This window comes from Bufo gargarizans, chromosome 5, assembly GCF_014858855.1.
Source record: "Bufo gargarizans isolate SCDJY-AF-19 chromosome 5, ASM1485885v1, whole genome shotgun sequence".
NCBI classification, from domain to species: domain Eukaryota; kingdom Metazoa; phylum Chordata; class Amphibia; order Anura; family Bufonidae; genus Bufo; species Bufo gargarizans.
The window spans coordinates 388173339-388189660 of NC_058084.1; the positions used below are offsets into that span (position 1 = coordinate 388173339).

Sequence of the window (16322 nt, forward strand, 5' to 3'; positions counted from 1 at the left end):
CAGTACAACCACATGCATCTGTCATGAATGGATCTGTTGTATCATGTCTTCTATAAACAGGACAGATTCTTCTTGAACACCATTGAAAGTCAATAGTGGACAGACCAGTTTTCTATTGTGCCAGAGAAAACAGATCAGTCCCCATTGACTTGCATTGTGTACCAGGATGGATCCATTTGGCTCAGTGTCGTCAAGCAGACAGCGTTTGTGTGTCTGCCTCCAGAGTGGCATGGTGACTGAATTGGGGCAAACTGATTCATTCTGAGCGGATCCTTTTCCATTCAGAATGCATTAGAGCAAAACTAATCAGTTTCGGACTGCTTGCGTGAGCCCTGAACAGATCTCAAACAAAGCCAAAAACGCTAGTGGGAAAGTAGCCTTAGGGGTTAAATATTGTAAAGTCATATACCAGCTATAAATATATCTGTTAGATAAATGGATCTATGAATTACTGCCACTCCTAAAGACAGTTTTATATAAAATTCAAAACCCTCGTGGCTGACAGAGCTGGTTATTACCACAAACAAGCTCCACAGTGAAGTACTGGGAGTGGTGACATGTTGGGAAGATTTTCCTCAGTAAACTACGTGACTCAATCCCATCCTGCTGCAGCAGGTAAGGCTACTGGTTGCACATGTGTGAGGAACGGTCTCAGTACAAATTAGGCACTTTAATACAAGTGTTTCCCGTTCTTTGAAGTTGAATGTCCTATAGAGCAGAAGATTTGAATCATGAGGGTGCTGCAAACAAGTCCCTTACTCTTGGGTAATAAACATTTCTATCAAATCTACAGTTCTGCTGGTCACATGCAGCACAAGACCCATGGTCAGAAAGTTGCTTTCCATAGATGAAGCCTTATGGATGGATTCTCTACTGCAATACTGAACTGGAGGAGGGATAAATGTATATTAACCTTGTGTTCCAGACGGCCTCTGACTGCAAGAGTTACCAGGTTGTAACCATTACCCATTTTAGACACGACACCAGTTAAAGGAAACACTTTATTAACAAGTATTTCTACTACAGCTTTATGACTGAGATGGAGCAAGCAGCAGCATACCAAGATATGGCAGACATTCTGAGTTTTAAGAATCTTATATTATTGCAGCTTTGCTTTTCAGAAGAGGATCACGCTCGTTGCTTTTTTTGAAGAGGACATCTTTGATCTGACTGAAGTACACAATGATGCCTTGATGACTTCCATCTGAAGCATTTGCAATTGGTTTGTATTCCTTGTATTTCCTAGATGATAAAAAGGCAATTTGCTTAAGTATGGAATACCACGTTCTTCCCTAACCACTTCCCATCTGGGCCATTTGCCCCCTTCCTGACCAGGCCTAATTTTGCAAAACTGACATCTCACTTTGTGGTAATAACTTTGGAACGCCTTTATTTATCCAAGTCATTCAGAGATTGTTTTCTCGTGACACATTGTACTTCATGATAGTCATAAATTAGAGTCAAAATATTTCACCTTTATTTATGAAAAATCCCAAATTTACCCAAAAATTTGCAAATTTCACTTTCTCTGCTTTTAAAACAGAAAGTGATACTGCATAAAATATTTATTAATTACTTAACATTCCCCATATGTCTACTTTATATTGGCATCATTTTGGAAATGTCATTTTATTTTTTTAGGACGTTAGAAGGCTTAGAAGTTTAGAAGCAATTCTTCAACTTTAAGAAAATTGCCAAAACCCACTTTAAGGACCAGTTCAGGTCTGAAGTCACTTTGTGGGGCTTACATAGTGGATACCCCCATAAATGACCCCATTGTAGAAACTACACCCCTCAAGGTATTCAAAACCGATTTTACAAACTTTGTTAACCCTTTAGGTGTTCCACAAGAATTAAAGGAAAATGGAGATCAAATTTTAAAATTTCACTTTTTTGGCAGATTTTCCATTTTAATCAAATTTTCTCTTTAACACAGATGGTTAACAGCCAAACAAAACTCAATATTACCCAGGTTCTGCGGTTTACAGAAACACCCCACATGTGGTCATAAACTGCTGTATGGGCACACGGCAGGGCGCAGAAGAAAAGGAACTCCACATTGTTTTTAGATGCCATGTCCCATTTGAAGCCCCCTGATGCACCCTTACAGTAGAAACTCCCAAGAAGTGACCCCATTTTGGAAACTAGGGGATAAGGTGCCAGTTTTATTAGTACTATTTTTTGGGTACATATGATTTTTTTTAAATCAATTATAACACTTTATGGGGCAAGGTGACCAAAAAAAGCAGTTTCTATTTATTTATTTTTACAGCGTTCACCTGAGGGGTTCAGTCAAGTGACATTTTTATAGAGCAGATTGTTACGGACGTGGTGATACCCAATATGTATACTTTCTCATTTATTAAAGTTTTACGCAATAGCATTTTTGAAACAAAATGTGTCCATGTTCTGAGTGCTATTTTTATTTTTAGAGAGATTTTCTTATGTAAGGGGTCATTTTTTGCGGGATGAGGCGACTGTTTTATTGGTACCATTTTGTGGGACATAACTCGTTTTTTGATCACTTGGTGTTGCATTTTTTTGTGATTTAAGGTGACAAAAATTGCTTGTTTTGACTTTTTTTTACGGTGTTCACCCGAGGGGTTAGGTCATGTGATATTTTTATAGAGCTGGTTTTTTACGGACACAGCAATACCAAATATGTCTTATTTTTTCTATTTTTAACATGTGGCCTCCCCAACACTGTCCTGTATTTACTAATGTGAGTGCACCCAGACCTTGTTCTATATAAAAAAAAATATATATATATATAAATTTGGCCCATTAGGTTTAGAAATATTTTGGTGCAGTTTGCTCCAAATCAGACTGGCATACATGCTTTGCACCACATTGGAAGGCTATGCCCCCTGGTCAAACAAAACAGTGGAAAGTCAGTCAACTGTAAGTTATATAAATTTAGACTAAAATGTGGGCCAGACTATCCAGAATTGTCCACTAGTGCAATTTTTTTTTTGATGTTTTAATCCAATTCTACAGGTCCTTCTAAAAAAATTAGCATATTGTTACTGATAAACATTAGACTTTCATATTTTAGATTCATTACACACAACTGAAGTAGTTCAAGCCTTTTATTGTTTTAATATTGATGATTTGGGCATACAGCTCATGAAAACCCAAAATTCCTATCTCAAAAAATTAGCATATCATGAAAAGGTTCTCTAAACGAGCTATTAACCTAATCATCTGAATCAACTAATTAACTCTAAACACCTGCAAAAGATTCCTGAGGCTTTTAAAAACTCAAAACCGCAATCATGGGTAAGACTGCCGACCTGACTGCTGTCCAGAAGGCCATCATTGACACCCTCAAGCAAGAGGGTAAGACACAAAGACATTTCTGAACAAATAGGCTGTTCCCAGAGTGCTGTATCAAGGCACCTCAGTGGGAAGTCTGTGGGAAGGAAAAAGTGTGGCAGAAAACGCTGCACAACGAGAAGAGGTGACTGGACCCTGAGGAAGATTGTGGAGAAGGACCGATTCCAGACCTTGGGGGACCTGCGGAAGCAGTGGACTGAGTCTGGAGTAGAAACATCCAGAGCCCCCGTGTACAGGCGTGTGCAGGAAATGGGCTACAGGTGCCGCATTCCCCAGAAACAGCGGCAGAAGCGCCTGACCTGGGCTACAGAGAAGCAGCACTGGACTGTTGCTCAGTGGTCCAAAGTACTTTTTTTGGATGAAAGCAAATGTTGCATGTCATTCGGAAATCAAGGTGCCAGAGTCTGGAGGAAGACTGGGGAGAGGGAAATGCCAAAATGCCTGAAGTCCAGTGTCAAGTACCCACAGTCAGTGATGGTCTGGGGTGCCATGTCAGCTGCTGGTGTTGGTCACCTGTGTTTTATCAAGGGCAGGGTCAATGCAGCTAGCTATCAGGAGATTTTGGAGCACTTCATGCTTCCATCTGCTGAAAAGCTTTATGGAGATGAAGATTTCATTTTTCAGCACGACCTGGCACCTGCTCACAGTGCCAAAACCACTGGTAAATGGTTTACTGACCATGGTATTACTGGGCTCAATTGGCCTGCCAACTCTCCTGACCTGAACCCCATAGAGAATCTGTGGGATATTGGGAAGAGAAAGTTGAGACGCAAGACCCAACACTCTGGATGAGCTTAAGGCCACTATCGAAGCATCCTGGGCCTCCATAACACCTCAGCAGTGCCACAGGCTGATTGCCTCCATGCCACGCCGCATTGAAGCAGTCATTTCTGCAAAAGGATTCCCGACCAAGTATTGAGTGCATAACTGAACATAATTATTTGAAGGTTGACTTTTTTTGTATTAAAAACACTTTTTATTGGTCGGATGAAATATGCTAATTTTTTGAGATAGGAATTTTGGGTTTTCATGAGCTGTATGCCAAAATCATCAATATTAAAACAATAAAAGGCTTGAACTACTTCAGTTGTGTGTAATGAATCTAAAATATATGAAAGTCTAATGTTTATCAGTACATTACAGAAAATAATGAACTTTATCACAATATGCTAATTTTTTTAGAAGGACCTGTACACTGTGCAGGCTAATCTCTAGAACACTTGAGTAGATATCCAGAAATCTACTCAAGATTCCTGGCCAGACAAGTGAAAATATTGGCACCTGCCATAAGGCTGGTTGGAAGAAAGAGTTGAGCTGTAAAGAGATACTAAGAGGTCAAATGGAAAAGCCAGGAGTATGAACTTACCTGTAAAGGGTGATACCAATCACCACAGCAACAAGTGCAACCAAAGCAAGGGGAACAAGTACTGCGGAAACAGTCTGCTGTGTTTTAGAACCTAGAGGAGAAAAAAAAAGGAAGTCTACATTGTTTTGATACCTTATTTGAGAACTGTTGCACAAATGTAATAGTTGGATGCAAGTAACCATCTTCAAGCCAAGCTTTTGAAAGTTAAGGATAACTTTATGATTGGGAGAGGTAGTCAGAGGAAGCAGATTGGACTAACAAGCTGCACTGTCACTCCTTGTGATGTTTGTCTAGAATATGATGAGGGGAAACTCACTTTGAATTGGTCCTGGAGAACCCTTTCAAAGTGGCAGCATCATGGCCTAGAATGTGAGGAGCACTGGTTGCCACCACTGGGGGGCGGGGCGGCACTACTCTGGCACTTACCGATACTAAGTATTAGTGAGTTCTTCTGTCATACATCGCATATAGGCAGGATCACATCATGACCACCTATGGTACAAAAGGTGCAGTGAAGCCCCCGCCACTCATGCAGCTTCACAGATAGTGGCAACCAGTCTTCCTCACATTCTAGGACAGGTTGTTGGCAGCCATTTTAAAAACATTGCCAGAGAATCCTTTCACATAGACCTATGTTTCAGGTAATTGAATGAGCCAGATGTTCCTGATTACCAATTTGTCAGTGGAGGTAAGGGATGCATTTACATACAGCAACCACCTCTGCTGTATGGGGGACAAGTGTTTGTGCCCATACATTTTCATTTTCTGGCAGCAGATCCCGTTTACACAGGATCAGTTTCTGTGCAGCAAATCAGCCTAGGAGCTATCTGAAAGACCTGAACGCCAATAGCTTTTGCACAGGGCAATTATTGGGATCAAGAGTTTCTACAAATGAAAATCCACAATATTTGGGCTGGTTATCTGCATGTGTAAAAAAGGCCATAACAGTTGAGACAGCAATTTGCTGTATTCAATTTGTAGAACCCTGAAACGTGCCCAATAGGAGTTAACATACATTGGAAGCTTTTACAGTGTGAGCTACTTCAGGCTGTCAATCCTATGGATGCTAAAAACCAATAGGGTGTCACTTACCACCATCTATAGACACCAGCGTACTAGCAAGAGCCAAACTTGCACCATCACTTAGTGTGATATTTACACAGTAAGATCCTGGCTCAAATGCTCTTCTAAGGATCAGCAAGCATTGATCAGAAGATGGAACTTCTTCACAAACCATGTCCTGGGGAATCATGCAACTAGCATCCGAGACTACCGTGCAGGCATCTGTAGGCAGACTGAAGGAACAAGGTTATCAAACACAGGGAACATCAGTTTTACAGGGTGTTTGTCTTCTGTTTGCCAAGACATACCTTCCTTCACAAGTCACCACAAAGTCAACAAGAGAGCCTTCAGTCTGAGATGTGGCTACTTGAACGCTTGTCATTTCAACAATGTTGACCTCAAGGATACCATCTGAAGTAGGAAAGAGCAAGTCAGATTCTAGACACAGTACATTCTAAGCCTAGCTGTATAGGTGACTGACAACTTACCTACAACTGTAATCTTAGTGCTGTAATAACCATATCTATATATGAAGCAACCAGGAGTAGAAGTGGTGTATGGAATGGTTGTATAAACAGTGGTAACGTTTGGCATTTCAGTTGTCAGTGGTAAAGTTACAGTTTCAAACGGTGGTAGTTCTGTTGAGTTATCTGCAAGGGGAGGGGGGGGGGGGAAAGTAATAAAATAACCTCCTGCACATATGGCTTACTGTACCTCTTTTGTACAGAGGATTACCTGCAGCACCATCAAAAACTCCCCACACATTATGAACACAAGATCAATCTCACTGCCTGATACCATTTGTGCATCTCCTAAGCAAACCTTAATGGGTTTCCAGGCTCCTGATATTAATGATCTACCTCTGGATAAGCGATACTAATATGCAATTAGGGAGGGTCCAATACCCTGCACCCCCCATGCTGGAACTAGCACTGTAAATGGAACAGGAAGCTTGGTGGTTGTGTCAGGTTACTTCAGTGGTAGCTGAGCTGCAGTAATCCTGCGCAGCCACTACACTCAGCCATGCTTCACGTTCCTTTCAGAGTGCTAGCGCCAGAGGATGCAGGGAACAGCTGATTGGTGAAGTGTGGGTTGTCACTCAATGATTGGCTATTAATGACCCAAGGATGGGTCAACGCTTAAATGGGTTTCCAGGCTCCTCACAGTGATGACCTATCCTCATGATAGGTCATCAACATCCAGTTGTTGAGTTTCCAACACCCCACACTCTGCCAATCAGCTGTTCCCGGCAGCCTCTGGTCCTAGAGCCAATACTTTGAATAGAAGCACAGCTCTGTAGTAGCTATGCTGGATTACTGCAACTCAGCTACACTGAAGTAAATGGGAGCAGGGCTGCAGTAACCTGGCACAACTACTACTCTTCCTGTATTATTCACAGTGCCTGGGGGTAGGGTGTCAGACACACCCCTCCCCCCCACACTAATTTAATATGACCGACCTATCCTGAGGTAGGTTATTATCAGGGGCCAGGAAACACCTTTAATCATAAAATATCAAGCTTAGATACATTTGTTTTTATACAACTCACCTGTAGAATTGGGAGTGGTGAAAGTACTGGTGGTGGTTGGTAGAGGTTGTGTAGGGATTGGAGTGGGTGTAACAGGTTTACATGGACCAGGAATGGCAGCTTTGATGGTCAAGTTAGCCCTAAAGCTTCCAAGCATTGTATAAATATGACTAGAGACAGGGTTATTGGAAACAGATGACCCATTCCCATCACCATAGTCCCAATCAAATGTCAATTCAGAATTCTTGAGATAATTGCTTGGATCATGGATGTGGATGTCAAATTTGATTGGGGAATCTTTAATAAAGATGCTGTCTGAGGAATTCTTGTCATTCTTCTGTGAAAGGTTCACATACAATGGAACTTGATCTAAAATTTAAGAAAAAAAAAAGTTAAAGTTTAGAGGGAATGTGTGACCATGAAAGTGTTAGAGCAGAGCAGCTTGTGGGACACCATTTAGCAGAACATGCAGGCCGTTTATTAATACTAGCATTTTAGACACCAGTCTTAATACCCCTTGTGCTGGCAGTGGATATGCCTAAGGCATGTAGAGGTGCTGGCCTCTACATAATTTAGGTGTATCCACCACCTGTTTAAATCTATGTCATGTCCCTTGCTGGCTTAGGGCTTAGCTGGCTTGGATTTAGACCATTTTTTATCCCTAAAACAGGCATAGAAAGGGAATGAGATGGGCCTGCCAGCCCACCCTCTTCCCGACCCCTCTTTTAGACCTGGCATGAGCAGAAAAATAACCTTTATGCCACAATCTGTGACAGGTATATGAAAAAAAAAAAAATTACCCCTGTAATTTATACATTTAAACTTATGTTCAGGTGTCATTTGGGTGGTCCCATCAGTAAACAGTCTTCCCTGTATGCCAGGCATGTCCAAACTGTGGCCCTCCAGCTGTTGCAAAACTACAACTCCCAGGAAGCCCTAATAGCTGTAAGCTATCCAGGCATGCTGGGAGTTTTAGTTTTGCAACAGCTGGAGGGCTGCAGTTTGGACATGCCTGCTGTATGCTTACTTGTATAGAATTATCTGCCGGTCAACAATTGACCCAAGCACAGGAAGAGCATATATAAAAAAAAGAAAAAAAGAAAAAAAAAAAGTAAATCACAATGATTATTGTGCGAGCTGAGCAACATATGCATGTTAGAGAATAATCATACCTTGTAATTGGGTTAAATTATTTCTCATCCTGGACATTGGAGTCAAGGAGGCAGTCCTATCAGTAATTAAACAGCTAAACTCAGTGTGCAGGGATGTGCCTTTTGGAGGCATTCCGTCATAATAGAAGTCTATGGGCTGCAAAACTGATCTGTCCCGTTATGCAGGGGAGTCCTCTCTTGCATAGATTGGACGGATCAGTTTTGCAGCCCATAGACTATTATGATGGAATGAATAACAGAATGCCTCTAAAGGCATTCAGTCATAGAATTGGGTTATGGTCTGTGGTAACGGAATCCATAACACAATTCACCTTTTACCAGTGACTGAAGCGTGAACGAATTTCAAAATGAAATTTTGGTCATCTCTAGCAGCCACCACTGTTCAAATGCTGAATCTTTGGTGCCTTTACATAGATTTCATAGCTTACCAGTTACAACATAAATGCTGCTTGCTGTAGCAACTGGGTAGTGGTTATGAGAACCTCTTCTAAAAACCTTGACCTCTATCATTTGCGTTCCAGCAGTGATGTTTGTAGTATTAATGGACAGAGTAGTAGACGATCTCCCAATCGTTCCGTAATATTGGCCTGACAAGAGAGCACACCATTTTTCAATCTGAGGCATGTGGGCAAGTCATCTACATGTGCAAACCATTGTACACGCTATAAAAGAATAAAAGCTTGGTTTTCAGTCCTTGATGTGATCTAACTTAAGGTATCCCCACTACAACTTCTGTCCACCTGACATTGGACCTCATTCAGGTCAGAGTCTGCTGGAGAACCTGTTGACTTGAAGCACCACTCATGACTGGTAGGGATGGATTTTGGATTCTTCATCTGGAGTCAACCTGCATAAATCTTTATATTGGCTCCAATGAGCCGAAGTTACTACTTCATGAAGTCTTGAAAGACTTTTGCTGAATTGATTACTGTTAAAAAAAAAAATGAACTCTGGTTCGGTTCCAACATACCACTTGAAACCAAACCCGAGTTCAGTGTTGGTTTTTTACAGTAATTATTCACCAAGTTATTACATGAAGTCTCAGAAGACTTTGTGAATTAATAACTTTGGTTCAGTGGAGCCAATACATTCTACTACTGTATGGAGCTCCCATTCCCCACAGTATTAGGCCTCATGCACACAACAGTTTTTCGGTCTGCAAAATGGGATTCCGTTGTACCGTGATCCGTTTCTTCCTTTATTTTTGGAGGATCACCAGACATGAAGGAAAGTTAAAAGAAGTCCAAGTCAAGTTTGCCAGACCCCGCTTTTCTCACCTATACTATAGATAGGTGTTCATTTGTCATGGTTGGACTACCCTAGAGAGAGAATGTGGCAGCACCCTTACCAGACAGAAGGTCTTCTCATGCAACACCTACACTTTACTGCACAAGATTACTGTCCATAGGGAATGCAGAGTGTATCTACTTTCTACCATAGAGGAAGATAAAGATCTCTGCTTAATCTCTAATAAGTAAGACACTTCAGTACAGTTTAAGTTACAGCCATGGATAGGTCAACAATATCAGGTCAGTGTGTGGGATGGGGGGGGGGGGGGTCCAACATCCCCTCCAGTTTACAGCAATCACCAGCAACAGGCCCAAACATATGCCACTTTCACACACTCAAACTTTGGATTCTACAAGGATAGCAGCACCAATACAAGTACACATGTTCTTCATGCCTTGATCTTTACTGTAAATCCATAGTTCTCATTGGACAGAAGATGGTCAGATACCTGTAGGTGTAAAGCACCAAGTAGCTTACAGGGACTACACAAGAAACATACCTTGAGTGGAGAAAATGTAAATGAAGTTGTGTCGCCTCCAGCGAGGGGGATGTGGAAACGGTCTGCCATCTGGAAAGCTGTTAGCAAAGCTGCAGTTTCCTTCGTTACAGAAATCTATCCACTTGGTCCAGTTATACACATATTGGTCTGGGAAGCTGGAGGAAACTAAATAGACAACCTTGTAAAATCTCATCTACACATCTAGAGATACAACATTCTGTAGTCTCACTGTATTTACCATTTCCACACCCTCTTTCATAGACAATGTCGCCATCTTCATTTTCCTTCTGACATCTGGGAAACTGCAGGTTGACAGCAAAAGTGATGTTTGACCCTATCAGCGCAGGACTGTCACTGGTCAACAATGCCACAACCTTGCCACCTGGACAAACACATGAAGTCAGCAGGATTGAGTCACATGCATTTTATTACAGTTATATCTCAAGTAATACCTTTCCAGCAGTTTTCCCATCTTGTATCTCCAGACTTCCAGGCAGGGTACATTGTCTCATTCCACGAGTTGGTATCAGGAGACCAGCCATTTATATGGTTGCCGGGACCTCTAGAGCCAGATTTCCTTCCAAACTCCATTACATCCTGAAACCCTGTTAAGTTACATATTGTAGTTTAATAGATATTGATTGCAAAACCAATGTGTTCTACAAAGTAGATGATAGCTGGATCCTTGCATGGACTTAGATGGTCCCGTGTTCTTTGCCAGCAAGACACTGCGAGTTCAGCATGTTATGTAGTTAGCAGTTCTATGGAGGGAGCTGCAGCTTCCATGTACTGTATACTACCCCTATAGCCGAAATACTGGACAGTAAAGCTACTTGTCCTAATACTACACATAGTGCAACACTAACCCCTTCACAATGCTACCACAGCTCTGCTCATCTATGGTCAGCTCCATCTTTGAAACAGAATGAAAATGAAGCATTAGATCCATCAGATGAACCCCATCGAATAATAGTGTTCAGTTTCCCCATCATAGGTCTGACCACAAGTAGTGAAAGACTGCAGATAAAGAAGTTGCACAAAATGGCAATGTCTGGCCAAAGATTTGAAGTCCAATAATGATCCCAGAAAGATTTCTCATCCATTGTCTGGTTTCATAGAACATTTATGACCCAGACAGACAAGTTCATCACACTTTGCCTTTAAGGCTGCATTCACACGGCCGTGGTGTGTTGCGGACCCGCAAATTGCAGGTCCGCAACACACCAGCCCGTCAACCCCATAGAAATGCCTATTCTTGTCCATAAGCTGCGAACAATAGGACATGCTCTATCTTTTTGTGGACCTAAAGATCGGGGCCGCACACCGCAAATGCGGATAGCACACTGTGCGCTGTCCGCATCTATCGCTATAGAGAGAATGAATGGGTCCGCACCCATTCCGCAAAATTGCGGTACGGATGCGGACCCATTCTGCGGACGTGTGAATGGAGCCTTAGACACCACCACAGCAAGAGGATTTTGAGGCAGTAAAACAGCATTTTAATTTTATTAAATAAAAAAAATTGTGCCATTTGAGGTGTATGCACAGTGTGTGTATAATAAATGGATTTCCCACAAAGATTATGCAGAAAGTCTGCAGGGTAGCATTACCAAGTAAGCAGATGAGAGTTTAAGTTCTTTACAGTGTGGAAGTTTTCCAAACTGAAATTAGCCTGCGATATGGATTTTTATATCTGCTGTATGAATAAAAATGTACTAATCCAAATGCTGCATAACATTTCCACAGCAGAACCTGTATATAACCTGTGCTGCAAGTTATACGTTTACACCATTTACCAATTTCACCCTCTGCATTGTAACAAACCCACAGGATTTGCATAGGGGAAAAAAAAAAAAAAAAAAAAGCGCAACAAAATTAAAGCCTTTTCAGCAAAGATTTTGATGTAACTGAAATCCTGCAGCAGACACACGGTTCACACCAACAGTCTGTACAAGTTGAACACTTAGACACAGTTTAAACAGAGAGCTTGACACTTCACAGTATATTAGCAAGCACAGGGGTTACACAACCTATAGATCAGTCATACAGTCTGAATGTGTAGGTCATCAATATACAGATGTAGCAGAGCTAAAAGGAATAGCGAACACATTAAGTAAACATAGTAAAAAACTATTTAGACTTTGCCAAAGGTTTTCAGTGGCATCATCAGCTCCTTTCAGCTCTGCTACATCTGTACAGTCTGGATCTTGTAGCTCTACTGCTGCTAACCCCCCACTGTATACACGGACACATGACAATGACCATGTTAGACCCTCACTCACGTTTTCCTGCCTGAATGCTGGAGACCAGGCAGAGCACCACCAGACCTTCCACTACTACAGGCAACATCCTGGAAGGGGAATGAGCTGGGCAGGGACCTGTGCACCAGCATTTAAACTGGGCTCAACAAGTCACAGCTGCACAAAATAGCAGCCAGTCCCCATGATCCCTCCTCCTGTCTATGAAAAGCCTGCAGGCCCATCATGTGATGGAATTAGGGAAAGATGGCTGACTTCAAGTAAAGGGGCCAGCGTCCCTGCTCATGTGCTTATGAGTCACTCCATTGAATCTCAAATCTCAAGTTTCTTTTTTTTGTATATTTTTCTTTTTGCAGAAGATATATCAAAAAGACATTTGTATAGAGAATCAGACGTCATTGTAAGAAAAAGTGATCCAACCACCAAAACAGCAACAGAAAGAACTTGAATCCTCCAAGCGAAATCACAATATGACTGTTTTCAAAGTTACATAACTTTTGAAATATGTAGAATTTTTTGTAATTCAAAATCACATGAGAATGAGACTGCATGTACACATGGTGTGTCAGGCAACGCCCATAGTTCAGTATTCAGCCTCATGCACATGACCGTATGTATTTTGTGGTCTGCAAATTGCGGATACGCGAAACACGGATACTGTCAGTCCATGTACAGAAGACAAAGGTCACATGGCACTCACCCCGAGAGGTAAAATCTTTCCTTTATCTCATAATGCAGGTACATGGAGACATGGACATATAGGCGACGGCCATGTCGTGCTGGCGTGCAGTTCGTCTGGTCTACAGACACACAAACACGTGTGTCACATCCCTTATAAGCACTTCATTAAGACGCATATATAAAACACACCCTTTCCTACAATACTTTAAATAAGGGTCCATTCACACCACGTCAGTAGAATGGGTCTTCATCCGTTACGCAAATTGCGGAACGGGTGCGGACCCATTTATTCTCTATGGGCAGGAATGGATGCACACAGTGTGCTGTCTGCATCCGCATTTCCAGAGCACGCCCCCTGATCTTCCGGTCCTCGGCTCCGGGAAAAAATAGAATATGTTCTCTTCTTGTCCCCAATCGCGGACAAGAATAGGCAGTTCTATGGGGGTGCCGGCCGGCTGTATTGCGGATCCGCAATACACTACAGACGTGTGAATGGACCCTAAGGGTTAAAAATTAACTACTTTTTTCAGAAAGACAAATATTTATATTTACAGGAACGCACTTCCTGTCGTACAGACCCAAAGGTCCCAGGGCTTTAGTTTTTCTGATGATCTCTGCCTCCTTCTGTAGGCGAGTTCTCTCCGGATTACCACCTCTCGGTGCATTTTACAGATGCATCAGACCGCAAAGACTCCCCTGCATAATGGACAGGGGACTGATCCGTTTTGCAGCCCATAAACTTCTATGACGGAATGAATAACGCAATGCTTCTAAAGGCATTCCGTTATGCATTCCGTCATAGAATTACGTTATGGTCCGTGGTAACAGATTCCATAACGCAATTCTGCTTTTGCCACCAAACAAAGCGGGAAATTTGCTCATCTCAAACGACCGGCAATGTACCCCGGAGCCAGTTGTGTCCCTTTGCTAATTTGTTGTCATATTGTCATTTTACCAGCAGGTCAGGCACATTTTTCCTAGGTCTAAAGGAGATTAGTTGTTGTTGATTTGCAACTTTGACTAATAGGGGGTCATTCTCTACTACATGCCAATTTTTTATGATAGAGGCTCTGACAGCATCAGACATGGGGCTATATTGGAAGGAAAAGGTAAAGCGTCCATTCAGTTTTTCTTGTTTTTGATGTTTTTTTTAATAGAGCTGTTTGATCTTTTACCTGACAGTAATATCTCGCTCTGCCCGTAGGGTGTGCGCAGGATTACTCTGGTTCTTAAAGTCTTCCTTAGTCTTCCCAGGGAATTGCTGGTTATCCTGGAGTATGTTAGGTACCTTCCCCTGTGGGAAGGTGCCTGAGAAATATGTTTTAGTACACTAGTTTTCTGCTAAAGTGTACTGTGTTTGTTTGCCTTTTCTGTGTACCTGACCTCAGCTTGTTTTCTGTTCTGATCCTAAGCTGCCCACCCTGACCTTGGCCTGTTTATCAGATTGCACATACTCCACCGGCACTGATCTCAGCCTGTCCCTGACAACAGTTTCACCTGATCTCTCCGTATTTTGCAGCTGTGTTTTTTTTTACCCCTATGGGTCAGCAGTCACTTGAACCAAGACTACTACAAGAGGTAGCAGCCTGGTGGTTCCCCTGCAGTGAAGTCCCAATCCTTTTATAGAACGTAAAGGGTGAACACCTGGGGCTTTCTTAGATTACACCCCAAGCCAAATCCGTATCACAGACATCAGAGTGAATGTTTAGGAAATTTAGAAAGGAGAAGGAATAGAGCTAATAAACATTTCTCTCTGATATATTGCAAAGTTTCTCATATTCGCTTGTACTATTGATTTTTGTAAAGTTCGTTGAAAGTACAGTAACCATTTAAACAATATACACATTTGGTATCATCATAACTATAACAACCTGGATCATAAATTAAATATCTTCTTGTATAACAATTTTTTTTTCAGCATTTTTCCAAAATAAAAGATAAATTAGCTACAGTGAAGCATTGTGCCACCAGGGCACTTGCAGGACCAGGATGTACAGATCATACGAGTGTATTACTGTAGTGCAGCGACGGCATGAAGCGCTCGGTATCATAGCAACCAATGACGCCATGTGCTCCTGCTCTCAGCAGGATGCCAGGCCGGGATACTGCAGACGGCTCACGGCCGTGTGCATTCAGCCTTACACTGATAATAAAAGCCCCACAAAAGGTATGATTGCACTAAAGGGACATTCTACTGTGAGAGGGCACGAGCAGTGCATTCTTACATTCTTACTAGGAGGGGCACTAAGTAACATAGTAACATAGTAACATAGTACATAAGGCCGAAAAAAGACATTTGTCCATCCAGTTCGGCCTGTTATCCCGCAAGTTGATACAGAGGAAGACCCCTCTCTAGTAGCTATAGCCTGTAATATTATTAAGCTCCAGAAATACGTCCATGGCCCTCTTGAATTCCTTTATTGTACTCACCATCACCACCTCCTCAGGCAGAGAGTTCCATAGTCTCACTGCTCTTACCGTAAAGAATCCTTTTCTATGTTTGTGTACAAACCTTCTTTCCTCCAGACGCAGAGGATGTCCCCTCGTCACAGTCACAGTCCTGGGGATAAATAGATGATGGGATAGATCTCTGTACTGACCCTTGATATATTTATACATATTAATTAGATCTCCCCTCAGTCGTCTTTTTTCTAAAGTGAATAACCCTAATTTTGATAATCTTTCAGGGTACTGTAGTTGCCCCATTCCAGTTATTACTTTAGTTGCCCTCCTCTGGACCTTCTCCAGCTCTGCTATGTCTGCCTTGTTTACAGGAGCCCAGAACTGTACACAGTACTCCATGTGTGGTCTGACTAGCGATTTGTAAAGTGGTAGGACTATGTTCTTATCACGGGAATCTATGCCCCTTCTGATGCAACCCATTATCTTGTTGGCCTTGGCAGCAGCTGCCTGACACTGGTTTTTGCAGCTTAGTTTGCTGTTTATTAAAATTCCTAGATCCTTTTCCATGCCAGTGTTACCGAGTGTTTTACCATTTAGTATGTACGGTTGACTTGCATTCTTCCTTCCCATGTGCATAACTTTACATTTATCAGTGTTAAACATCATCTGCCACTTATCTGCCCAAGCCTCCAATCTATCCAGATCGCTCTGTAGTAGTATACTGTCC

The 16322-nt window shown here is 42.0% G+C and overlaps 1 protein-coding gene across 2 annotated transcripts; it reads right to left on the reverse strand.

Moving 5' to 3' along the window:
* Nucleotides 1-987: 987 nt before the first annotated feature.
* Nucleotides 988-12693, reverse strand: LOC122939101 (protein QNR-71-like). 2 transcript variants are annotated; one of them, XM_044295079.1, is made up of 11 exons: nt 12536-12692; nt 10706-10858; nt 10492-10635; nt 10254-10418; nt 8893-9051; nt 7314-7661; nt 6253-6414; nt 6073-6175; nt 5795-5997; nt 4703-4793; nt 988-1242 (listed from the first exon to the last, which is right to left on the reverse strand). In XM_044295079.1, the coding sequence occupies exons 1-11, from the start codon at nt 12600-12602 to the stop codon at nt 1095-1097; spliced, it is 1743 nt and encodes a 580-aa protein (XP_044151014.1). In that variant the 5' UTR covers nt 12603-12692; the 3' UTR covers nt 988-1094. The 2 variants fall into 2 exon arrangements, with proteins under 2 accessions (XP_044151014.1, XP_044151015.1); XM_044295080.1 differs by lacking the exon at nt 6253-6414 and having other exon boundaries at nt 12536-12693.
* Between the last annotated feature and the right edge of the window lie 3629 nt (nt 12694-16322).

Bases quoted from the DNA above. Each gene is read 5' to 3' on its own strand.
- LOC122939101 (XM_044295079.1), bottom strand. From the start codon at position 12,602: ATGTTGCCTGTAGTAGTGGAAGGTCTGGTGGTGCTCTGCCTGGTCTCC. The intron at 7,662-8,892 runs GTAAGCTATGAA...CTTAAATTTTAG, and splicing joins CAGCATTTATGTTGTAACTG to ATCAAGTTCCATTGTATGTG. The intron at 4,794-5,794 runs GTAAGTGACACC...TTTCTCCTCTAG, and splicing joins GCTGGTGTCTATAGATGGTG to GTTCTAAAACACAGCAGACT.